At 42.2% G+C, this 25,674-nt stretch overlaps 2 protein-coding genes across 3 annotated transcripts; one reads left to right on the top strand and one right to left on the bottom strand.

The window, feature by feature from the left end:
* The first annotated feature begins 384 nt into the window (after nucleotides 1-384).
* LOC121551074 (phosphoribosyl pyrophosphate synthase-associated protein 1-like) lies at nucleotides 385-12,171 on the top strand. Of its 2 annotated transcripts, XM_041863604.2 has the most exons (11): nucleotides 385-850; nucleotides 1,398-1,450; nucleotides 4,083-4,149; nucleotides 4,555-4,727; nucleotides 5,229-5,344; nucleotides 5,459-5,514; nucleotides 5,620-5,765; nucleotides 6,796-6,840; nucleotides 8,793-8,863; nucleotides 9,074-9,220; nucleotides 9,939-12,171. In XM_041863604.2, the coding sequence occupies exons 1-11, from the start codon at nucleotides 768-770 to the stop codon at nucleotides 10,095-10,097; spliced, it is 1,116 nt and encodes a 371-aa protein (XP_041719538.1). In that variant the 5' UTR covers nucleotides 385-767; the 3' UTR covers nucleotides 10,098-12,171. The 2 variants fall into 2 exon arrangements, with proteins under 2 accessions (XP_041719538.1, XP_041719539.1); XM_041863605.2 differs by lacking the exon at nucleotides 6,796-6,840 and having other exon boundaries at nucleotides 451-850.
* Nucleotides 12,172-19,748: 7,577 nt separating this feature from the next.
* LOC121550659 (ras-related protein Rap-2a) lies at nucleotides 19,749-21,413 on the bottom strand. The gene has a single exon (XM_041863008.2). The coding sequence runs from the start codon at nucleotides 21,197-21,199 to the stop codon at nucleotides 20,573-20,575; it is 627 nt and encodes a 208-aa protein (XP_041718942.1). The 5' UTR covers nucleotides 21,200-21,413; the 3' UTR covers nucleotides 19,749-20,572.
* Between the last annotated feature and the right edge of the window lie 4,261 nt (nucleotides 21,414-25,674).

Consider the following 25,674-nt stretch of genomic DNA (forward strand, 5'->3'; position numbering starts at 1 on the left):
AACGAACCACTAAAGTCATTATCATTAACTGAACAGTCAGTAAAAAGAGTTGTTCAAAAATAATGAATTGTTCACAAACTTCACATCACTAGTTGAAACCAAGACTGTTCTCAGGGCGAGTCTCCCGGTTTTGACTAGCAGAAGTGATTTTTCATAGCAGGTAATGAAAACTTAAGCAGCAGGTTAAGAGAATTTACGTAGCAGGTTAGTAGAATAAGATGGACGGTAAAATGAAACAACTCAATATCGCCATCTGCCGGCCTTTGGGCTACTTGACTCCCAGTGCAGGAATCGATATAACTAATTGATTCAAAATCACTCCTGTTTCCACCTAAAAATAAATACATTGCTAACTCAAATGGATAACAACTAATAACAGGCTGCAGGTCTGTCACATTAATTAAATAAGACTTTTCCCAGATTGGTATTTTGATTTGGTTCAGGATTCTTTTTTCTTTTTTTTATCTCTTGCACAGCCAGCCAACTATACACACAGTCAGACAGACTGCAAAGCTAAATAGTAGCTAGCGGCAATACATTTATTTCACTCAGCTAGCGTAGCTATCTTGGGAGATCATAAGGTCTAATAATAACAAAGTGCATTTTAACATCAACGTCGCACGTTTTTGTATTTTTCTTCGTATGACTACCTAACAGTTAACTTCGCTTGCTAGCAAGCTGCAAGTGTGGTAGTTTGAGAAGAAGCTAGCTAGCGCCGTTAGTACTAGCGGTTTACACAGGTGCTAGCTAGCTAACCAGCTGCCAGAATGAATGTCACAAAAAGTGGTTATCGGGTCTTCTCTGCTAATTCTACTGCAGCATGTACAGAACTAGCCAAGAAGATAACCGAGTATGTATATTTTATTGTACTAGCTAAATGTACGTGTTGTTATGATAGCTAGCTAGATAGCTAACCTGCTAATGTTGCTAGCTAGCACGCTAAAATGTGTATGCTGCTGTTTGCAGGTGCATGACCACAGGTGAAGTCATTTGAATTTAGCCAGGGGTCTTGCTTACTGTCATTCATCTATTGGGTTTATGAGTTGGTAATCTGCTAGATGTTGACAATGACATTCAGAGGCATACGGGAATTGATTTAATGTGAGACAATGTTGGCTGTGTGAAACTGGGAACTGTCTGTTATCAGTGACATTGCCTGTGATCTAGCTTAATTATTCCCATGTCTAGAGGTGCGAGGTAGTGGGCCCACTGTCTCAGAATTACAATGTGACACATTCCAAAATGTAGCTTTTTTGCTTGGGTATCAAATGGTAGCGGGTACAGCAGGCTTAGTCAAAGTGGGATCAGTTTTCATGCAGGGCCTCTGTCCTGTCTGAATAAGACACATCACAGTGTCATACCTCTTGTACTGGTTTGTCTGGTGTGTTTTTCCACAGACGACTGGGAGTTGAATTGGGCAAGTCGGTGGTCTATCAAGAGTCCAATAGAGGTGAGTTGAAACCAATTATGTAATAACAGTGGAGGCTGCTGAGGGGAGGACAGCTCATAATAATAGGAATAATAACATGGAAACCACGTGTTTGATACCATTCCATTTACTCCATTCCAGACATTATTATGAGCCGTCCTCCTCTCAGCAGCCTCCACTGGTATACAGTGCATTCGGAAAGTATTCAGACCCCTTCCTTTGCTCCACATTTTGTAACGTTACAGCCTTATTCTAAAAGAAAATCCTCATCAATCTACACACAATACCCCATAATGACAAAGTGAAAACAGGTTTTTGCAACTGTATAAAAAATAAAAAACAGACATACCTTATTTACATAAGTATTCAGACCCTTTGCTATGAGACTCGAAATTGAGCTCAGGTGTATCCTGTTTCCATTGATCATCCTTGAGATGTTTCTACAACTTGATTGGAGTCCACCTGTGGTAAATTCAATTGATTGGACATTATTTGGAAAGGCACACACCTCTCTATAGTTGACAGTTGACAGTGAATGTCAGAGCAAAAACAAAGCCATGAGGTCGAAGGAATTGTCCGTAGAGCTCCAAGACAGGATTGTGTCAAGGCACAGATCTGGGGAAGGGTACCAAAACATTTCTGCAGCATTGAAGGTCCCCAAGAACACAGTGGCCTCCATCATTCTTAAATGGAAGAAGTTTGGAACCACCAAGACTCTTCCTAGAGCTGGCTGCCCGGCCAAACTGAGCAATATGGAGAGAAGGGCCTTGGTCAGGGAGGTGACCAAGAACCCGATGGTCACTCTGACAGAGCTCCAGAGTTCCTCTGTGGAGATGGGAGAACCTTCCAGAAGGACAACCATCTCTGCAGCACTCCACCAATCAGGCCTTTATGGTAGAGTGGCCAGAACGAAGCCACTCCTAAGTAAAAGGCACATGACAGCCCGCTTGGAGTTTGCCAAAAGTCACCTAAAGGACTCTCAGACCATGACGAACAAGATTGGTCTGATGAAACCAAGACTCAACGCAAAGTACAGAGAGATCCTTGATGAAAACCTGCTCCAGAGCGCTCAGGACCTCCGACTGGGGCGAAGGTTCACCTTCCAACAGGACAACGACCCGTAGCACACAGCCAAGACAACGCAGGAGTGGCTTCGGGACAAGTCTCTGAATGTCCTTGAGTGGCCCAGCCAGAGCCCGGACTTGAACCCGATCTAACATCTCTGGAGAGACCTGAAAATAGCTGTGCAGCGACGCTCTCCATCCAACCCGACGGAGCTTGAGAGGATCTGCAGAGAAGAATGGGAGAAACTCCCAAATACAGGTGTGCCAAGCTTGTAGCGTCATACGCAAGAAGACTCAAGGCTGTAATCGCTGCCAAAGGTGCTTCAACAAAGTACTGAGTAAAGGGTCTGAATACTTATGTAAATGTGATATTTCAGTTTTTTATTTTTAATAAATTAGCAAACATTTCTAAAAATCTGTTTTTGCTTTGACATTATGGGGTATTGTGTGTAGATTGATGCCGAAAAAAATAATATTTCATCCATTTTAGAATAAGGCTGTAACATAACAAAATGTGGAAAAAGTCAAGGGGTCTGAATACTTTCCGAATGCACTGTATAAATCATTGGTTGAAACCAGGGGTTGGAACCAAAATTATTTTCCAATCGTTTAGTTCTGAACAGAACCATAATTTGTTTTGTTCTGTTCCATTGTTCCGACCAGCAAAATGAAGTTGTGAACCGTTTAGAACCCAAAAAAACACGGTTTATATTGTTCCTTTTTAAACCTCTGAAATATATATATTTTTTAAACATTTAGCTTGACATTAAATCACTTCATCAATTAGTGCGGCTAGAATAGCTTGCTATGGACCGGGCAAGCTATTTACATGGATTGGACAGACAAGTGTAGGGTGCGAGATGCGACTGAAATTGAGAGCGAGCGAGAAAGGGAGGAGGAGGCTTGGCTTGACGTGCTGGGCATCTTGTTGTTATGACATGCATTATCTGAATTAGTCCCACAGAATTATACTTACGGAGGAGCGGCTTCTATGAAGGAACTTTGAATGTCTGACCTTCAGAGAGTTGGCCATTGGACCAGAGCTAGCTAGCTAACAAGCTTGTGTGTGCAGAGAGGCACCAGAATTAAAATAAAAACATGTCTTACCTTTTTATAGTTTCTGAGCGACAGAGGGAGGGCTTTGCATAGGCGCTTTGTTGCGTTTCTTTGTGGGACTGGAAAAAAATGCCTGGAACGTAAAATAATGTTATTTACCGGTTCCCATACTTTTAAAATAACAGTTCTGTTTCGGAACAGTATAGATCACTTTCATTCCCGATTCTGTTCCTCCAAAAAATTTAAATTGGTTCTGTTCCCTGAACCAGTTCCAACCCCTGGTTGAAACCCAGTCACTCTGCCTACTGTGCTAATACAAATGACACCTTATTTGTTTGGCCTGATACAAAGCATTTCTCTCTTTGGAAAACATGAAATGTTACAGATAAGTGTTTACTTGATAATTATGCCTGAACTAAATGTTATGCCCTAGTTAACAGAAACTAGGCTCAACACATTTGGGGAGCTGCAAGTGTAAAGTTAGCATTTTACCCACATTTGCTGTTGATTCAACTTTATGTGACCCTTGATAGAGACCAGAGTAGATGTGAAGGAATCCGTTCGCGGCCAAACTATCTTCATCATCCAGACCATACCCAGGTGAGTAGACTGAAATATGTCATCTCCCCACACTTCTGTGTCTAGGACACAGACACACCTATACTGTGTGTGTAATGTGGTGCAGCCCTAAGGACTATGCATATCAATCTATGTTGTAGGAGGGGTATTCACACAGTCATATCATGTTAGGTTACATTACCCATATTTAAATCTGTTTGATTCACACACTATAAATCAGGCACAAGCTCATCTGCCATAATATGAATAGCTACCAGTGTTATTAATAGTCATCCTCTTATGTCATCTGGCTTGGCATGCACAAGCTGTACTGAGCATATATTGTTGCCCTCTGCTGGACAGTTGCTCAGCATGGGTTTGCACTGAACGGACCATAAATGTGACCATCATTATTTGTTATTGACACTTTTCCCTTGTTTTAACCAGAGATGTGAACACGGCCATCATGGAGCTGCTGGTCATGGCCTACGCTCTCAAGACCTCCTGTGCCAAGAACATCATTGGGGTCATCCCCTACTTCCCCTACAGCAAGCAGTGTAAGATGAGGAAGAGGGGTTCCATAGTGTGCAAGCTGCTGGCTTCCATGCTAGCCAAAGCAGGTAATTACAGTCTGTATGTAAGTGTTAACAGTTTACTGTTTACATTGCCCTTGACCATCTGTGTTAAAGGAAAATGTCTACATTTTTCAACTTCATATTCGTCATCTCCAGCCCCACTCCAACATCAACATATGTGAAAATTTAGCGTTTTTTTTGTTTTGTGGAAAAAAATATAGAGGAAGATAAGTGTTTCCAATGACATCATCAGTGTGCATCATGTGATTTTAACCAATAATGAGTAGGCATCGACTTCTAATTGTCTACTAATTGGTTGATGATGTCATTGGAAACACTTATCTTCCTCTATCTTTTTTACTACTAAACATAGAAACGTGCCATTTTCACATATGTTGATGTCGGGGTGGTGCTGGAGGAGAATTTGAAGTTGAAAATGATTTAAATTTCCCTTTAAACTTGCCGCTGTGGCTGATTTCTCTTCTCTTAAAAGCAGTCTGCTGTTTCTTCAGTCTCTTTTCTCATCCCCTCTCTTTCTCCTTCCAGGTTTAACTCACATCATCACCATGGACTTACATCAGAAGGAGATCCAGGGCTTCTTCAGTTTTCCAGTGGACAACCTGCGTGCCTCCCCCTTCCTGCTTCAGTACATCCAGGAGGAGGTAACAATCTCACTGTAGCTCATGTGCCATGCCTGGTTGTAAAGTTGTAAGATTGAAAACTACACACAGCAGCCTATTCGATGTAAAATGTGGTCTCCTCTCACTTCCCTTCAGGTCCCAGATTACAGAAACGCCATTATTGTTGCAAAGTCACCGTCTGCTGCTAAGAGGTAACATACTATTTAGTTACAGAGCCCTGGAGTGTGATCATCTAATGTAAATAATGTAAAGGGGTGTCTGCATTTCTCCAGTGTTTTCTTGCTGTTGTCTTTCAGAGCTCAGTCCTATGCAGAGCGACTGCGTTTGGGCCTGGCAGTGATGCATGGGGAGGCTCAGTGTTCAGAGTCTGACATGGCGGACGGACGACACTCTCCCCCCTGTGTCCGTAACACCTCAGGACACCCTGGGCTGGAGCTGCCTTGTAAGACCTCTCTAGAAGCTTATAGCTTGGTACTAGCCAGGTATAGTTGTAGTCAGTCTGCCATCAGATCAAATTGAAACCGTATCTTTGTCTGTAGCTTCCCCAATTATTTAGTGTTGGTCAGGCTATGTCTGTTAGATATAGATAGATGCATAGATGCCTGGACTCTTCAATGGTTGCATCCAAAAGTATGTTAAGTGTAGTGTGAAATGTTCAAGCCGGAATTATTAAAATCGTTATTTCAAACCCCCAAAACATCCATGGCAAAATCCTCATCATAAATTTAATGTCAGCACTAACAGCTTCATAAAAGTAATGATTCTGCTGTAACCATTTTAACACCTGACATTCTTTTTAAAGGATCTTGAATATTGTAGCCTATTTACTGCACGCTCTAACACCACAGATACACAGCCTCTACTAATGTTGCAACCTTAGCCTCCGTAAAATGTACTTAAGGCATTCATACCAAATTGTTTTAGAATGGTTTAGATGTTTAAAAATGACATTTTGGATAAGAGAACATACATTTTGTTTTTCATTTTGAGAGGATGACACTAACTTGATATTGGATATGTAGTTCAACACATTTTCTCAGTACATTCGTGGTAAGGCTGTTAAAACAGTTGGGTCTGACAAAATATGGTCAGACTTTCTGTCTGGGCTTTGTGTAATTGGCAAATGACTCCAGAGTATTTATTATGCCCAACTGGCTGCCCCCCCCCCCTTCAGTGTTAGTTTTTGTAATAATATTTTTATTATTTACTGAATTTATTATCCTTGACTTTAAAAATCCTCTTATTGTAAGCCTGGGCCAGTTGCAAACTGCGCTACACATTTCTTGAATGAATAAGCTTGAAGTCCTAGAGGAATGGTTTTGGATTCTTCACTAAGTAACACACGGGTTAGCTTGAAAGATTTTGCTTAATGTAAGAGGATTTTCCAAGTCCTGGCTTCATGTCTTAGTAGTCTATGTTATGTGGAGTCTCTGTGGATGTGTGTTAACGTGGTGTTTATTTGTTGGTAATAGCTGGCAGCAAACAACAAGCTCCGTTCCCAGGCATAGAGCTCCCAAGTACGACCGTAAACTTTAATTCGCTTTTGACCACCAAATGGTTCCTCTCCAAATGGTTCCTTAATGCGTGCATGTAGTGATCAAGGGTTTTCGAATCATCTTGCCAATGAACAGTCTTAAGTACAGGGTCCTCAGTTGTGATGGAGGACAGCACAAAAAATACCAATTCAAAATGATATGGATCAACTAGTTGATGTGCTCTAGCGCTACAGATCCATAGTGGATGTACTGACGCCTGTTGGTACCCTCACTGCATACTGTAGATGAAATCCTCATAAGGAATGGGATCAATGTCTTCCTTGATCCACAGTCAGGTCTCCAGCAGTGTGTCAGAGTCAGAGACTTTAGATTGTTCTGCAAGATGGCCGAAAGCCCTCCGTTAGTTGCTTTGTGAGACTCTCTTCTATCATTTGTCAAATGGAACCATTTCTCCCAGTTTTTATTTTCATCCGGACTCATCTTGCCAATCAACACATCATGCTTCCCTATTGAAGCCTCGCCCGAAGGAGTCTAACACCTGGCCTTTAGAAATGCATGTTTTGTTACTAATTAAGCATGCCTTTGATATATAGGCCTAATACGTCATGATAGAAAGAGGAAACCGGATAATCATTTTTTTCAGTCTGAAGCAAAGATCCAGATATTTGGGTGGGTGGCAACATGTTCTTGTGTGTGCTGCTGAACACACACAATACAGTACACCACAGTAGGTGAGGTCAGGGTTATGCTGTGTTCAACCTCTTCCCTGCTGCCCATACAAACCAGTGGGCTGCTGTGTCACACACCTTGGGCCTTCCCACATTTAAATAACTGGAGTTGTACAGAGAAACAGCAATCAGAGGGTGTTTGGATCTATAAATCCTAAAAGTGGACCCTACAATAACAACACATCTACTGGTTTGGGTGTGCAAATCTGATTATAACCTCAAACCATGACTATCACATATTAGCTGTATAGTTGTATTATAGCAAATGTATTCCTTAGCTAAGCAATGCTAGCTTCTAGCCGAATTGAGAGGATTGCTGAGATCTTCAGGCTTTTCAACTCTTGCCTCACATATATCCAAGACAAGTTTATCACCAACATATGTGTAGGCCTAACTATAGTTTTTACTAGATCATTTCTATATTCTACCTGAAAACATTCTAGGTAGTACATATGTTTAAGACTACAGAAGATTTTAAAACCTAGTGGTGATGTTGATGCATTTTGAAAAGCTGAAATGTTCCAGTGCTTATTATTGCTTGTGTGTGGTCCCCTGTAAGGAAGGCATGTGTTCCAGGCATGAACCTGTGTTCCCTGCTCTTCTCTAGCTTTCACTCCCTCAATCAGCTTCCCCACTCTGGCTGGCAGATTGTCCATCCGCTGATTGTGCGCTTCCCCCATTGACTGACAACAGTGGTGTTCAATAAGACAAACCAGGAACATTAGTAAGCGTGTGATTACCTCATCAGTGCTTGTCTGCCTCTATCATTTTTGATGGATTAACGACAAGATTAGGTTGTGCATATTGCTATATGCAAACTGTTGCCAAATGTCTGCTCTGAGCAGACAGTGTTGTGGAGGCAATTCGATATCAGTCTGATTGGGTATGCTGGGCAAAAGGCCTGTAATTTTGATTCTGCGTGCGCTATAATGAGATTTTTTGCATTCCAGTTAAATCTATAAGAGTATAATGGGGACAATTGACAGAATTTATCTAATTTCCCGATTACATCTCATTTTGAAAAGAGAATGTTAACCAGTTACCAAGAAGGAGTGGAATTGCATGGAAAATAAACTAATTGAAGAATACATAATCATAACAGTGATTGAAATTGGAGTTTGTAATTGCTTTTAACCCATTTTACCCAATCTACTCTGAGATGTATGCTCATTAGTTTTATTGTTTAGGCCTACGGATACTGTATGTGATGACTGTAGCAGTGACCAGTTCGTTCTTCCTTTTCAGTAATGATGGCCAAGGAGAAGCCCCCGATCACTGTTGTAGGAGATGTGGGAGGAAGAATCGCCATTATTGTTGTAAGAAATGTGCCCCTTTGTTTGGGCCGTTTGTGATTTGTACTGGAAGGCCTGTGCTAAAATGAGCCACTTGAAATTAATTTGCTAAATTCTGCCACATTTGAATTTAATAACAGAATATGACACCCTTAGATTATGGATGAAGGAACTACAAGCATAACTATGCTGATATACATAATTTCCAATCCCATGGTTGCTGTTCTTTCCCAGGATGACATCATAGACGACGTGGAGGACTTTGTGGCGGCAGCTGAGATTCTGAAGGAGAGAGGAGCTTACAAGATCTACATCATGGCTACACATGGGCTGCTGTCTGCTGATGCCCCCCGCCTTATTGAGGAGTCTGCCATCGACGAGGTGAGATACAGACGTAGGATCTTAATTTGAGACAGTCTGCTACAGCAGGAAAATAATCCTGCCGCAACAGGAAATGTGAATTATGTGGATTATAATTAATGGACATTTTTTGTAGGGGTTGATACATTTTTTGTAAGGGAAAATCAAGTCTGACATTTCGAAATGGAAATGACTAACTTCAGAACCCTTTTAAAACTTCAAATACACTACAAGTTGTACATTTCCTTCATTGCATTACATTTCCTGCAACAGGGTGATCAAATTAAGATCCTACATCTGTAACAGCAGCCCTGTGTTCTGAATGTATCACTACATGTTGAATGGGGAAGTGCTCAGTTCCTCATCGTAAAAGCTTTTCAATCACTTTACAACAAAGACAACGGCCACACTTTCTATGTACCACCTGTGTGCAAGGTATTGCAAATTGATTCGTTGGATGTTTGGTCGCCTGTATAAAGGCTGTTCTAAGATACAGTCACAGTTCAATCTGAGTATGAGACAAAATAGACCACGCCGACGAACGGTTGAAAGCAGCGGGTGGCCCGGCCGTCCTATCGCCTTTGACCACAGTACGTCGGCCATCATTTTCTATTAATTTCCAAACGATTCTACATGTAATATCAACACTGTTCGTCGACACCCAGCAGGTGATCAACTGCACACGGCCGACCTTCGTTATGGTGTTTCTTCCTCTGACCCCTGTCTGTCTGCCCCCCAGGTGGTGGTGACTAACACCGTCCCTCACGAGGTACAGAAGCTCCAGTGTCCCAAGATCAAGACAGTGGACGTCAGTATGATCCTGGCCGAGGCCATCCGCCGCATCCACAACGGGGAGTCCATGGCCTACCTGTTCCGCAACATCACAGTGGATGACTAGGGCCAGAGACATAGGGTTGAGTCTGTGCTGGAGGTGAGGTGTTAGGAGAAAGGCTGGTGGTATACACGGTATGCTTCCCTCCTCTCTCCACAATGCTAGAAGTGCATACTGTTCCTGTTGTCTGCACCTTCACACAGCCTAGTTCAGATGACGAGGGAGAGTACCGTCATCATATCCCCTCTTAAAAACCAATCAAATGCATTTTCATCAGCTTTTAGTGCCCAAAACATAACACAGAGTTGCTCAATAAAAGTGCTAAAAGAAACTAAAAGGTTGATTTAATGTGCATATTTGTTGTCAGGTCATTTGTGTTTTATTCCCTTACTATGCTAAGGTCTGGCAAACCAGCAGTGCATGAATTACAGTACCTCACCTCCATGGTAGTTTTGATAACTTTTTTAATCCCCCCATACTTGAAGATATGGAGGAATTTGTTATTTTATTTGTTCACTGTTTTGCCCACCCGAATGAAAAGTGTAGGGTAAGTACTGTATGTTAGGATAAAAACCAGCTTTCCTTGTGTCTAGCCCAGGGGTGGGCGGAAATGATTATTTTGGGTAAAAAAAACACTCCAGGCCACTCTTGAACATCTAAAACTAGATAGAAAGTATGTAGAAATTATAATGGACCTATATATTTTCAAATAATTGACCTTTTTCTGGCCCGCAAATTGCTTTAGAAAAAAATCTGTGCGGCCCTCCGAAAATGGTTTAAATCCCGATGTGGCCCTCGAGCCAAAATGATTGCCCACCCCTGGTCTAGCCACTGTCAACATATCTTACAATGGCTTTTTCCTCAGTTCTCCGTTATGAAGGAGGGTGACCATATTTCACTCTGTTTAAGTATCTTCCCAATAACATCAGTTATTACTTAAATCATTTCCCCCCACACTCCTGGCCCTCCAGGCCTACCGAGCACTGTGACTGATTTGCATTTAGATGCAGGTGTGTTAATGCAAAACCTACTGAGAACAAAGCTAAAGGAACCCTAGGACAGCAGCTCCCAACCAGTTTTGTGTTCTGTGTTACTCACCTAAGCCTCGTGAATTCAGGCTGACTCACCAAATACATCTAATAAAATGTATTGTCTACCACCACCCGTTAGGCAACACATTAGGAACTTTTGACCCACCATGTTTGAATCCCAAACACTGTCATTGTTACTGTATTGGTCCATTCAGTCAACTGTTCACTGTGTAACTGTAACGAATGTCATGATGATTGCCACAGATCGTTGGGCAAACGGTATAACACCAGATGGATATCTGAATGGATATAACCTTTGACATTAAAGGGAGATATGACAATCTGCCTCTGAAGTAGACTTTCCTATATAGTCTTGTTGCTTCTCGTTGGCATTCAGAAAGACTGACAATGTATGCATTATGTGTCCATGCTGAGGTCATGGTTTTGAATATAGAAATTGCAAACGTGACACTTTCCCATATGATGTATGGAACTGTGGTGTCAATTTGTTGATCAGGAGGACTGTGATCTGTACATCTAGTACTGTAGGATCAAGTAGTCACGATAGATGCCATTTAGTGACCCCTATGAAAAGATGTGGACTAATAGTCAAACTGATTTTCAAGGGAAGTTGTGTCTGAACACTGTTGGAGCCTTATGCTCAGGGAGATATGCTTCTGAGGCAAATGCATAATGTATGTGAAGAAAAACCGCTCTTAATGCTTGTGCCTATGTCTCTGGTACAGCAAAGTCTGTCAATGTAAATGTGTTGCATTCCTTTCTCTCTACCATCCGTTGTTACTTTCGTTGTTGACATTCAGTCCCTTGTTATCCTGTAGGATGTGCTAATTGTGTAAACCGCTAACTAGACCAGTGTCTGGTATAGACATGAGAAAAGGTAGTCCGTCTCGGAGAGGAATGGCTGTTGCTATGCCAACTCATATCCATGTCTTCCGATAGCACATTGATTTGTTACTTCACTACCCCTCTGTGTCTGATCTTCATGTGGCCTAGCCTATTTGTGAGTTTATGATTTCATCTTAATCGAAAACCTCTGTCATTGGTGTCTGCATCCAATTTTTGTAAGTTAAAGTAAACCTTTGGATTCATTTGTTTTTGCCAGACTTTTTATTTGTGAACAATATTGTTATAATGTGTTTAATGTAACCAGTTACATTTTATTCTGGAGTATTCTATTATCTCTAGTCTTAACAATCAATTCACTCTTCTGTTAAAATGAACCCTTCACATTTTTCAGGTCAACCTTCATCAGATCCCAGAACTATTGATTTGTAGTTACACATTTACTTGACCATCGTACAATCCCAATATTGTCAGTCGTTATACTTGATCAGGGGAAAATACCATAGAGTTTTATCTATGCTTTTTATTTATTTTATTTTATTTAACCTTTATTTAACCAGGTAAGCCAGTTGAGAACAAGTTCTCATTTACAACTGCAACCTGGCCAAGATAAAGCAAAGCAGTGCGGTAAAAACAACAAACACAGAGTTACATATGGAATAAACAAAACCTACAGTCAATAACACAATAGAAAATCTATATACAGTGTGTGCAAATGTAGTAAGTTATGGAGGTAAGGCAATAAATAGGCTATAGTGCAGAATAATTACAATTTAGTATTAACACTGGAGTGATACAGTGAGGGGAAAAAAGTATTTGATCCCCTGCTGATTTTGTACGTTTGCCCACTGACAAAGACATGATCAGTCTATAATTTTAATGCTAGGTTTTTGAACAGTGAGAGACTGTTCAAATAAATTTAAAAAATCCAGAAAAACAGATCTTCTCCAAGTCATTAAGGTTTCGAGGCTGACGTTTGGCAACTCGAACCTTCAGCTCCCTCCACAGATTTTCTATGGGATTAAGGTCTGGAGACTGGCTAGGCCACCCCAGGACCTTAATGTGCTTCTTCTTGAGCCACTCCTTTGTTGCCTTGGCCGTGTGTTTTGGGTCATTGTCATGCTGGAATACCCACCCACGACCCATTTTCAATGCCCTGGCTGAGGGAAGGAGGTTCTCACCCAAGATTTGACGGTACATGGCCCCGTCCATTGTCCCTTTGATGCGGTGAAGTTGTCCTGTCCCCTTAGCAGAAAAACACCCCCAAAGCATAATGTTTCCACCTCCATGTTTGAAGGTGGGGATGGTGTTCTTGGGGTCATAGGCAGCATTCCTCCTCCTCCAAACACGGCGAGTTGAGTTGATGCCAAAGAGCTTGATTTTGGTCTCATCTGACCACAACACTATTACCCAGTTCTCCTCTGAATCATTCAGATGTTCATTGGCAAACTTCAGACGACCCTGTATATGTGCTTTCTTGAGCAGGGGGACATTGCGGGCGCTGCAGGATTTCAGTCCTTCACGGCGTAGTGTGTTACCAATTGTTTTCTTGGTGACTATGGTCCCAGCTGCCTTGAGATCATTGACAAAAGGTCCTCCCGTGTAGTTCTGGGCTGATTCCTCACCGTTCTCATGATCATTGCAACTCCACGAGGTGAGATCTTGCATGGAACCCCAGGCCGAGGGAGATTGACAGTTATTTTGTGTTTCTTCCATTTGCGAATATCAAATCAAATCAAATCACATTTTATTGGCCACATGCGCCGAATACAACAGGTGCAGACATTACAGTGAAATGCTTACTTACAGCCCTTAACCAACAGTGCATTTATTTTTAATAAAAAAGTAAAATAAAACAACAAAAAAAGTGTTGAGAAAAAAAAGAGCAGAAGTAAAATAAAATAACAGTAGGGAGGCTATATATACAGGGGGTACCGGTGCAGAGTCAATGTGCGGGGGCACCGCTAGTTGAGGTAGTTGAAGTAATATGTACATGTGGGTAGAGTTAAAGTGACTATGCATAAATAATTAACAGAGTAGCAGCAGCGTAAAAAGATGGGGTGGGGGGGCAGTGCAAATAGTCCGGGTAGCCATGGTTAGCTGTTCAGGAGTTTTATGGCTTGGGGGTAGAAGCTGTTGAGAAGTCTTTTGGACCTAGACTTGTCACTCCGGTACCGCTTGCCGTGCGGTAGCAGAGAGAACAGTCTATGACTAGGGTGGCTGGAGTCTTTGACAATTTTGAGGGCCTTCCTCTGACACCGCCTGGTATAGAGGTCCTGGATGGCAGGAAGCTTGGCCCCAGTGATGTACTGGGCCGTACGCACTACCCTCTGTAGTGCCTTGCGGTCGGAGGCCAAGCAGTTGCCATACCAGGCGGTGATGCAACCAGTCAGGATGCTCTCGATGGTGCAGCTGTAGAATTTTTTTGAGGACCCATGCCGAATCTTTTCAGTCTCCTGAGGGGGAATAGGGTTTGTCGTGCCCTCTTCACGACTGCCTTGGTGTGTTTGGACCATGATAGTTCGTTGGTGATGTGGACACCAAGGAACTTGAAGCTCTCAACCTGTTCCACTACAGCCCCGTCGATGAGAATGGGGGCGTGAATATTCGCACCAACTGTTGTCACCTTCTCACCAAGCTGCTTGGCGATGGTCTTGTAGCCCATTCCAGCCTTGTGTAGGTCTACAATCTTGTCCCTGACATCCTTGGAGAGCTCTTTGGTCTTGGCCATGGTGGAGAGTTTGGAATCTGATTGATTGATTGCTTCTGTGGACAGGTGTCTTTTATACAGGTAACAAGCTGAGATTAGGAGCACTCCCTTTAAGAGTGTGCTTCTAATCACAGCTTGTTACCTGTATAAAAGACACCTGGGAGCCAGAAATCTTTCTGATTGAGAGGGGGTCAAATACTTATTTCCCTCATTAAAATGCAAATCAATTTATAACATTTTTGACATGCGTTTTTCTGGATTTTTTTGTTGTTATTCTGTCTCTCACTGTTCAAATAAACCTACCATTAAAATTATAGACTGATCATTTCTTTGTCAGTGGGCAAACGTACAAAATCAGCAGGGGATCAAATACTTTTTTCCCTCACTGTAGATGTGCAGAAGATGATGTGCAAATAGAGATATTGGGGTGCAAATGAGCAAAATAAATAATGTAAATAACAATATGGGGATGAGGTAGTTGGGTGGGCTAATTACAGATGGGCTGTGTACAGGTGCAGTGATCGGTAAGCTGCTCGGACAACTGATGCTTAAAGATAGTGAGGGAGATAAGTGTCTCCAGCTTCAGAGATTTTTGCAGTTCGTTCCAGTCATTTGCAGCAGAGAACTGGAAGGAATGGCGGCCAAAGGAGGTGTTGGCTTTGGGGATGACCAGTGAGATACCTGCTGGAACGCATACTACGGGTGGGTGACCAATGAGCTAAAATAAGGCGGGGATTTGCCTAGAAGAGTTTTATAGATGACCTGGAGCCAGTGGGTTTGGCGACGAATATGTAGTGAGGGCCAGCCAACGAGAGCGTACAGGTCACAATGGTGGGTAGTATATGGGGCTTTGGTGACAAAATGGATGGCACTGTGATAGACTACATCCAATTTGCTGAGTAGAGTGTTTGAAGCTATTTTGTAAATGACATCGCCGAAGTCAAGGATTGGTAGGATAGTCAGTTTTACAAGGGCATGTTTAGCAGCATGAGTGAAGGAGGCTTTGTTGCGAAATAGGAAGCCGATTCTAGATTTAACTTTGGATTGTAGTTGTTTAATGTGAGTCTGGAAGGAGAGTTTACAGTCTAACCAGACACCTAGGTATTTGTAGTTGTCCACATATTCTAAGTCAGACCCGCCGAGAGTAGTGATTCTAGTCGGGCGGGTGGGTGCAAGCAGCGTTCGATTGAAGAGCATGCATTTAGTTTTACTAGCGTTTAAGAGCAGTTGGAGGCCACGGAAGGAGTGTTGTATGGCATTGAAGCTCGTTTGTTGAAACCACATCAGACGATTACGTTGGCAGACCAGTCGTGATGGATCGGTGTCGACACTAGGAGGTCCCGTCCGGTTGACAGAGAGGTAGATAGCCGGGAGATGGGCCTGACTCGAGGCTAGCTCAAGGCTAACTGGTGCATCGGGACAGTGGTGAATTAGCCAACAACAGCCATCTGGTGTTAAGGTCCAGTGATTCAGTGATTCCGGCAGAAAATCCGATATGCTCTGGGTTGATAGCACGCTGTGCAGACCGATAATTGTCCAGGCTAGAGCTGGCTGGTAGGTAGTGCAGGCCACGGACAGTGGTGAAGACCGCTAACGGTGGCTAATAGCAAGTAGCTAGTTAGCTGGCTAGCTGGATATTTTCAGCCGTAGGTTCTTGATAAAAATAAAGAAATAATAGAATCCGTTCCACATTGGGTGTGGCGTGTTGCAGGAAAGTATATTTGGTTAAAGGATGGGAAGTGAACAGGCTATTTACACGAGGACACAACACTTGTTCAGATGGAGTCAGGGACCCTTGTTCCAAACTTCTCAGGTTTCTACTCATCACTGTGGAGCTTTGACCAAGTCGAGGGCCAGAGACTGACTAGAAAACTCTTATCCCATGCAGTGGAATCGTTGGTAAGGATGCACATGCTAATATACTACACCACCACTCCTAAGAACTAAAAAAGTATGACAGACATTATAGACTAGTAATAGAATCTCATTTAACTAGAAGTGCTGACCTCTGATGTTGGCCCTATGAAGTCTTGGATAACAGAAAATAATTTGCATGCATAATATTTAGGCGCTGTATGATAACCCATCACCTATAACATAAATTGTACATTCTTTAAGTTTTGATAGCTGGTAAACGGTAGCCCTTTCAACCCTGGAGAGAGTGGTACGCACCTGAGTGTGTGTCTCTGTCGGGGCGCGGTGGTGAGTGTGAACCGCCTGGTGCATTGACAGCTGTGTGTTTTTAAACAGGACTCAAAGAGGAACTAGAATGTCACAGATCATAGGTCACTTCTTCGTCTGAGCTGAGGGAAACAATGCACCATGTCTCTGTGTGTGGCTGGAAAGTGGAAACATTTTTGTGTGCGTGCATGTGTGCGCACAGTACTATATACAGTTGAAGTCGGAAGTTTACATACACTTAGGTTGGAGTCATTAAAACTCGTTTTTCAACCACTCCACAAATGTCTTGTTAACAAACTATAGTTTTGGCAAGTCGGTTAGGACATCTACTTTGTGCATGACACAAGTAATTTTTCCAACAATTGTTTACAGACAGATTATTTCACTTATAATTCACTGTATCACAATTCCAGTGGGTCAGAAGTTTACATACAGTAAGTTGACTGTGCCATTGAACAGCTTGGAAAATTCCAGAAAATGATGTCATGGCTTTAGAAGCTTCTGATAGGCTAATTGACATCATTTGAGTCAATTGGAGGTGTACCTGTGGATGTATTTCAAGGCCTACCTTCAAACTCAGTGCCTCTTTGCTTGACATCATGGGAAAATCAAAAGAAATCAGCCAAGACCTCAGAAAAATATGTGTAGACCTCCACAAGTCTGGTTCATCCTTTGGCGCAATTTCCAAACGCCTGAAGGTACCACGTTCATCTGTACAAACAATAGTACGCAAGTATAAACACCATGGGACCACGCAGCCGTCATACCGCTCAGGAAGGAGACGCATTCTGTCTCCTAGAGATGAACGTACTTTGGTGCGAAAAGTGCAAATCAATCCCAGAACAACAGCAAAGGACCTTGTGAAGATGCTGGAGGAAACAGGTACAAAAGTATCTATATCCACAGTAAAACGAGTCCTATGTCGACATAACCTGAAAGGCCACTCAGCAAGGAAGAAGCCACTGCTCCAAAACCGCCATAAAAAAGCCAGACTAGGGTTTGCAACTGCACATGGGGACAAAGATTGTACTTTTTGGAGAAATGTCCTCTGGTCTGATGAAACAAAAATAGAACTGTTTGGCCATAATGACCATCGTTATGTTTGGAGGAAAAAGGGGGTAACTTGCAAGCCGAAGAACACCATCCCAACCGTAAAGCACGGGGGTGGCAGCATCATGCTGTGGGGGTGCTTTGCTGCAGGAGGGACTGGTGCACTTCACAAAATAGATGGCATCACAAGGAAGGAAAATGATGTGGATATATTGAAGCAACATCTCAAGACATCAGTCAGGAAGTTAAAGCTTGGTCGCAAATGGGTCTTCCAAATGGACAATGACCCCAAGCATACTTCCAAAGTTGTGGCAAAATGGCTTAAGGACAACAAAGTCAAGGTATTGGAGTGGCCATCACAAAGCCCTGACCTGAATCCTATAGAAAATGTGTGGGCAGAACTGAAAAAGCGTGTGCGAGCAAGGAGGCCTGCAAACCTGACTCAGTTACATCAGCTCTGTCAGGAGGAATGGGCCAAAATTCACCCAACTTATTGTGGGAAGTGTGTGGAAGGCTACCCGAAACGTTTGACCCAAGTTAAACAATTTAAAGGCAATGCTACCAAATACTAATTGAGTGTATGTAAACCTCGGACCCACTGGGAATGTGATGAAATAAATAAAAGCTGAAATAAATCATTCTCTCTACTATTATTCTGACATTTCACATTCTTAAAATAAAGTGGTGATCCTAACTGACCTAAAACAGGAAATATGTACTACGATTAAATGTCAGGAATTGTGAAAAACTGAGTTTAAATGTATTTGACTAAGGTGTATGTAAACTTCCGACTTCAACTGTATTAGTATTATCACTAGAGCACAGTTGTTACAGTCTTAACTTTCCTTAAGTACACATATACTGGATTCTGATTGTTACTATGGAAAAGTTAGCTGTAGGTAACTTTTGATATAGATAGCTACAGGAAGTCATATGCTAAATCTGAAATGTCCATGTAACCATATTATATAACTGACATTATTTGTGGCAGTGTCAGGTTAATGATGCATTGATCAGGAAAATAGACCCTTATGTGAGAAGTTCACACTCTTTTCATATGGAACCTAGACATGGTTCCCTGCATAATGTTTTCTGTTACTAGCCATGTCAATGATCTGGGCATTGGAGGAACTAGTTGACATCCTGCCGAGCAGCACAAACAATGGTATTTTGTCTGGCCCTAGTAATTTATTTCTGCTCTGGCCAGGTTTAAGTATTTACTAACAGGTTTCCCCGTAGATTTAAATATGTGTTGTGTGACAGACAAGCAATGTCTAAAAATAAAGGCCTACCACTAGAGGGCAATGTGAGGCAATTTACTGTAACTGGTGAAGATGCTTGAAGAGGTAGGATACTTGTTGAAGGTTTTGGGTGGAAGGGATTTTTGAGGAAGGGGATTTGTGAATACTGGTATGATGTTTTGTGATGATTCTACACCCCTGGTAATGAAGCTGATTTTATTATCAGCATAACCACATTTGTGTCTTGTTGATTGTATGCTTGTTTGTGTTATTTTTATTTATTCCAGAGCTTCCTTCTTGGCCAGGTCTTTGCTGCAATCATACTGGAAATTGACAAATATTTGTTTTGTATTGCTTTGTAAGTTGTTCCAAACATCATCTCAGGCTAGTCTGTTTCTCAGGCTTGTTGAGTTTGGACTTGAGTAAAGAGATTTGATTTTTGCATGATAAATGAGTCCTTGTCACACCTCATAGCAGATGTGTTATTACCTGGCCATTAGTTTATTGCACTTTAGTTTCCAATAAGCACCTATTTTCAAAATGAGTCTGCCGAAAATGACCTTGACTATTACTTTTGATATATAATAATATTTTATTAATCATGAATAGACAACATATACAACAGGTAATTCAACGATAACATATTTGTTATACTGTTTTGGTGAATAAACATGATTTAATCATCCACATGTACCTCAAAGTCATAGAAAAACAATACACTTTATATAATTTATATTTGAACACATTTTGTACAAATAAAAAAAACGATATCTGTGCAAAATAATAACTCCAAGTGCATATGAATATTGCCAAACTACAAATTGGTAGCATAGAATGAGGAACGCAACCAGAGTTGATTCAGAACATACTATGCTTTGTTGCCATGACAAGCAAAATAAAGATTTGTCACAAAGAAACTTAATAAAAGCTCCATGGCACATTGTTCAAATTCAGCTTTTGCACAATTAGCCGCAACTCTCCATATCTTCAGTTATTGCAAGTGAACACCGTCAACACTTACAAAAAGCAAACACGACAGTAACATAGTTGGACATAGATTGAAAACTCGACAAAGTAATAAGTTCATTGCCACTTTTGCACTGTCACAGTATTTTTTTTAACAATGATACCACCACATTCAGGTAATTCAGTGTCCTTGCACTTCTTTCATTTAGTTTCAGCTTTATCAATGTCCCACACCTGTTTGATGTCATTAGTTCTGGTTCCCCTTTAACAGTCAGTGTCCCTTTCCTCTACTTCACTGGAAATGCTGTGGTGATGGTTAGATGAGGAGGCTTACAGGGAATTCAACACAGCAGCACAGTCCATAGCAGCAGCAGTAGTAGCACATTCAACATCACTGTGTCTGTCTGTAACACTGACTCAGCTTCGGGTCCCCATCCTCAGCCTCTCTGGCCCCTGTCTGTCATTGTCTCTCTGTCAGACCCCTCCAGCCCCTCAGCCTTAGGAGATGAGGCAGCTGTTGGTCTTGTTCATAGGGGGCCGTTTGTTGCCGTCTTTGGGGAAGGTCTCCCTGCGTCGTCTCAGTGCGGGGCTCAGCCGGCTGGGCAGGTTGGCTTGTTGCAGCAGCTCCCTGAACACCTCCAGCACGTTGTTGTTCTCCTTGGCAGACGTCTCCAAGAAGCTGTTGTTCCAGTCCAGCTCCACGGTGGACAGCACATCCTCGCTGGACACCGCCCGCTCGCCATGCCGGTCCGTTTTGTTGCCGACCACCACGATGGGTGTGAACTTGTCTTCCTTGACTGCCAGGATCTCGTCTCGCAGGCTCTTGACAGCCTCCAGGGACTCAGGATCATTGATGGCGTACACCAGGGCGAAAGCGTCGCTGTTCTGGATGCAGAGCTTCCTCATTGCCGGGAAGGAGTAGCTGCCGCTGGTGTCCATGATGTGGATGGTGACCTTGGCCCCGCCGATGTCATACTCCTTGCTGTGCAGTTCCTCCACAGTGCGCCGGTGCTTGGGTTCGAATGTGTCCTGGAGGAAGCGGCTGATCAGGGCCGTCTTACCCACGCCGGCCGCCCCCAGGAACACCAGACGCACCTCCGTCTTCTCCTTCACTTCTAGAGACATGATGACTTCCTCTGACACTCTTCCTCAAACACTGTCTATTTCTCTTCCTCTGTCTTCTTTTTTGAAGACTTACAATTCTGCTATTGTTGCAAAATAACTCTCCTTGAACCTTTTGAGAGGATGGAGAAGTTGGACTCTGCTGTAGAAGCTGCTTGAGTTAGTCAGTGAACAGGGACAGTGTGGTAGGCTGTAGTAGTAAATCACTGAGAGTAGCTGACAGTTGCATCTGTGTATGTCTGGCTGCCTGTGCACCCTATTTATGGGCTTTCTCAATCAGAGATTCCATGCCCTCTCTTGCTCTCATCCAATCAGGAGAGTGGGGTGTCTCTTTGGGTGAATTCACAGCAGCCAATCAGCAAGACTCATGCAAATGACAGAATCAGATTGCGAAGGAGGGAGGTGAGGGATAGGAGTGAGCCGAAACCAGCGTGTGCATGTAGGATGCATGGTTTGCAGTGAGATGATTTTTGTATACCCATGATTGTATACTTTGATAAGACCTTTTGCACAAAGCAATTGTCTGCTCTGTGCATGGGATTGTTAAATCAACCTATGTGTTTGTGTACTATAGAATGTATGTTGACTGTTCTTTTATGCAATAAGTATGTACAGATGTATTATCTTAATTTGACCTGTTTCTCACAGGACATTTTTGTAGGGTTGATACATTTGTTGTTAGGGCAAATCAAGTCTGAAATTGTTAAGTGGAAATTACAAATTTTTGTAAGCCTTTTTAAACCTCGAACAGTACAAGTTTGCATTTCCTGCAATTTATTTTTATTTTTATCTGCAACAACAGAGTGATCAAATTAAGATAGCACATCTGTATAAGTTGCATGTTCATTTCTTGTATGACATCATTGGTATGCCATGCTGATCATAAAGGACCAGCAATTAACCACTCATCTTTTACAACACTTGGGACCTTGAGTGAGCATGGCAGAATCAATTTATGAAAAGCTCACTTGTTTTTATGCCCACAAAAGGTGAGCTTGCATGTTTGATGCATTGTGTGATACATCCCAATATCTTTGTGAGGATGGCTTCTGCTTCTGCCTCAGTACATACTGTGCTTTGAGCTGGTGAAATACATAGAGATACTGTACTGGAGAGTGCGTATCTGTGTAGCTATGGATACAGCTACTTCTTTACCACAGCCTGGTTATCAAGTGGTTATCAGGCTTCTATGTCCTTCTGCTCAGTGTGAGAGAGCCTTCAGGAGTTTCTATAAAGCAGCTCTACTCATTCTCCAGAGTAGGACCCTAGCTTTTTCTGTAAACCTCTCCAGCAGCCTGTGTGGTCAGTCGAGCTCAGTCCACCTCTCACAGGATCTAGGTTAGTTATTTAATGCTCATCATTCTATGACCCGCCAGACCCAAACTGTCAGCACGGTCGAAATTAACTGCACCACTCGAGGAAATGCCAATATTGTGTCACAGTCTCAGAGAAAATGGCATCTGATCTGTGAAAGAAAATGTTGTTAAATATGTATGAATTATTCTACCAGTAGAGAATTGTCAATGCATCCGCATTTCTAAAAGCCAATCCAAATGAACAGCTGATTTAACAGGTGAAGTGGAGGTTGTTATAACAGTGCTGTTATAAGGGATTCTCTCCTGGAAATGTCAGTGTTAATCGCTATTACTGTTTATAGGAACTTGATGAAGGATCCAGACTTTGACTTAGTCAAATCCCAATGCATTGTTATGCAGTTTGTCTTGCATGCAATTGATCTCTGTCTCTGTCATCCTTCTGTGTCCCAGTTAAGCCAGAGTCTCAGTGGGAATTTCCCTTACATGGAGAGAGTATTGTATTACTCAATGGGAAAGCTCATCATCGGGGGCATGCCCTGGATGGGTGTATCCTAGTGCCCAGCTCACATGTCCGGTACTGAGGACTAAGTTGAGTGGCTCTTTCATCTCTCCCTCTGGTCCTGTGTGACGCGGCCTTGACCTGGGAGCCACACTACTTAGGCCCTCGAGTGGCCGTGGCGTAGGAGGCTTTCTCTCAATCCACCCTCATGGTCACTTAGGCTCTCGTTAAGCCACATAGACATTGAGTGAGAATTTGCATGGAATGACAATGAGTGTGTTGTGCAGAGAGGGCTTCATTTCCCCATTGCCCTCCCTCCTTCACCGGCTGGCTTTGTAGTCTCTTTCCTCTCCACTAAAGTTCTCTTCTGGAGGACCTCTGTCTTCAAAGCTCAGCTAAGGGGTTTGTCTGTGTGTCTTTATGGCTCCTCCTCACATGCACTCAGCTGTCATACTATATTATTCACTTGAAAGAGCCTCATTGCAATGTTTTATTTATTTATTTTAAATGTTGCAATCATTGGCTTTGGTTTGGCATACATTTTAAATGTCTCAGCATCACTCTGTTACCGTGGAATTGCCCATGTACTTTAGCTGGCTTCGCTCTCTGTGCTGTGATTATCACATGTTGCCATGATACAACAGCTACAATTATTTAATGAGCAGTGATTTGTGCCTTATTAAAGGCATCATGACTAATGTGCTGTTCTCTGAATTATTGTAATTTTCAGTAGCATTATGATGATATTGTGATATGAGGGCATATTAGAGTGATTGCCATCTCATTTTAGTGCTATTGTGCTAAATGGGACTGAGACTGTCTGTAATAGTCTCATCACAGTTTCATGACTAGAGTAGAGTTGAACCCTCAGGCTACTTAATAGGTGAAAACTTCCCCTTTTGAAGATCTTATGAAGAAGTTGAGGAACTGGTAGACAAAACATCCAGGCTGGTTCTCAAGGCAGATGTGATGCCTATTACTAATGGTGACTGGAGTTGGGTAGAAAGTGTTCGCCTTTGGCTTAATCTAGCAGCCATGCTTTGCACTGTTGTCTCAAGTCATCATCTCTGTCATCCAAAGGCATGTTTTATATATTTTCTGGTGCAGAGTTGTCACATAGAGGAAGTTGTCACATAGAAGAAGTACTCCCTGGGCTCCAGACATTCAACCTGAAGGTCAAATCTAGTTGAATTCATCTCCTATTTAGTGAATGTTCTACATTGCCTCGCTTAGTCTGGCCTCATTTCTGTGACTTTTTTACTCTTTCAAAAGTCCTGTCCTTTCCAGGCTGAAACTTGTGTTTACTGATGGCTCATTGTCCCCCAGCAACTCAGCTCCCTCTCAACTCTGTCAGTTATTAAAAAGAGCCCAAAAAGTAATAACATTGGAGTCCTGTCACTATGTTTGTGTTTACTTAGACATACAGGGGAATTTAGGAGAAAATTCTAACACTACTAGGAGAATGACAGCAAAAGAGAAGATATAGTCCCCGAGCTGCTGTGATATTGAGCTGGTGTGTTGCTCTCACGGCCCCAGAGGTGTTAGTGATGATGCATGGGTGTGGATGGGTGATGTTAGGAACAGGCTGTTCTAAGAACACACTGCCTTGAACATACTGTTGAAGGGTGATGGGCTCTCAGCATTCAGCAAGCAATCATTTTAACAGTGTGTGTAGCTCACGATGTTCGCATGTATGGAAAATTGTCATTGAAAAACAGCGGGTGCACATGTGTGGCAGGGAAATGGAATGAATGATGTAGGCTAGAGGATCAATTTCGAGTAGCAAGCAGCTGTTCCTTTGCTGAAGGTGGAGTGCAATAGCTGCAAATTATGTTAATTAGGTTGTGTTTCTTATGGTCGCTAGGCTATACCTGATCTAGTAAGCCAAAATACTAAAATACACAGAGGTGGTGAAGTAATGTTTAGCTGGTAGGATTATAGGCCTTTGTTATAGGATGTTATTTTGAGTACTGATAGGGTGCGTGTGTTCAGTAGGTATGTATGTTGATGTGAACACACCCTATCAGTTGCGCGCTCTGTTGGCTCTTATTGTTCCATTGTGTTTGGGTACTTGGTCCTCTGTCACTTGTGTTGGCAGAGGTGACCAGACTTTAAAGTAGGGATGGGGGAAAAGATCTATACAGTAGAGTATCGCTATATTAATTTTGCTGATTTAATAATTCAAAATGGATTACGTTTATTTTTTCTCTCACCCATCATCACACAATACCCCATAATGACAAAGTGAAAACATGTTTTTAGACATTTTTGCAAATGTTTTGAAAATATAATACAGAAATATCTCATTTACATAAGTATTCATACCCCTTTGTTATGACACTCCAAATTGAGCTCAGGTGCATCCAATTTTCTTTGATAATCATTGAGATGTCACTGCAACTTGATTGGAGTCCACCTGTGGTCAATTCAATTGTTTGGACATGATTTATTAAAATAGAAAGAAACACACCTGTTTATATATGTTCCCACAGTTGACAGTGCATGTCAGAGTAGAAACTATGCCATGAAGTCCAAGGAACTGTCCGTATATCCCAGAGATAGAATTGTGATGAGGCATATATCCACGGTGGACAGCACAGAGTGTTGAAAGTTTCCAAGAGCACAGTGGTCTGCATCATTGGGAAATTGAAAAAATATTGAAC

Source organism: Coregonus clupeaformis, unplaced genomic scaffold (genome assembly GCF_020615455.1).
Source record: "Coregonus clupeaformis isolate EN_2021a unplaced genomic scaffold, ASM2061545v1 scaf0100, whole genome shotgun sequence".
Lineage (NCBI taxonomy): Eukaryota > Metazoa > Chordata > Actinopteri > Salmoniformes > Salmonidae > Coregonus > Coregonus clupeaformis.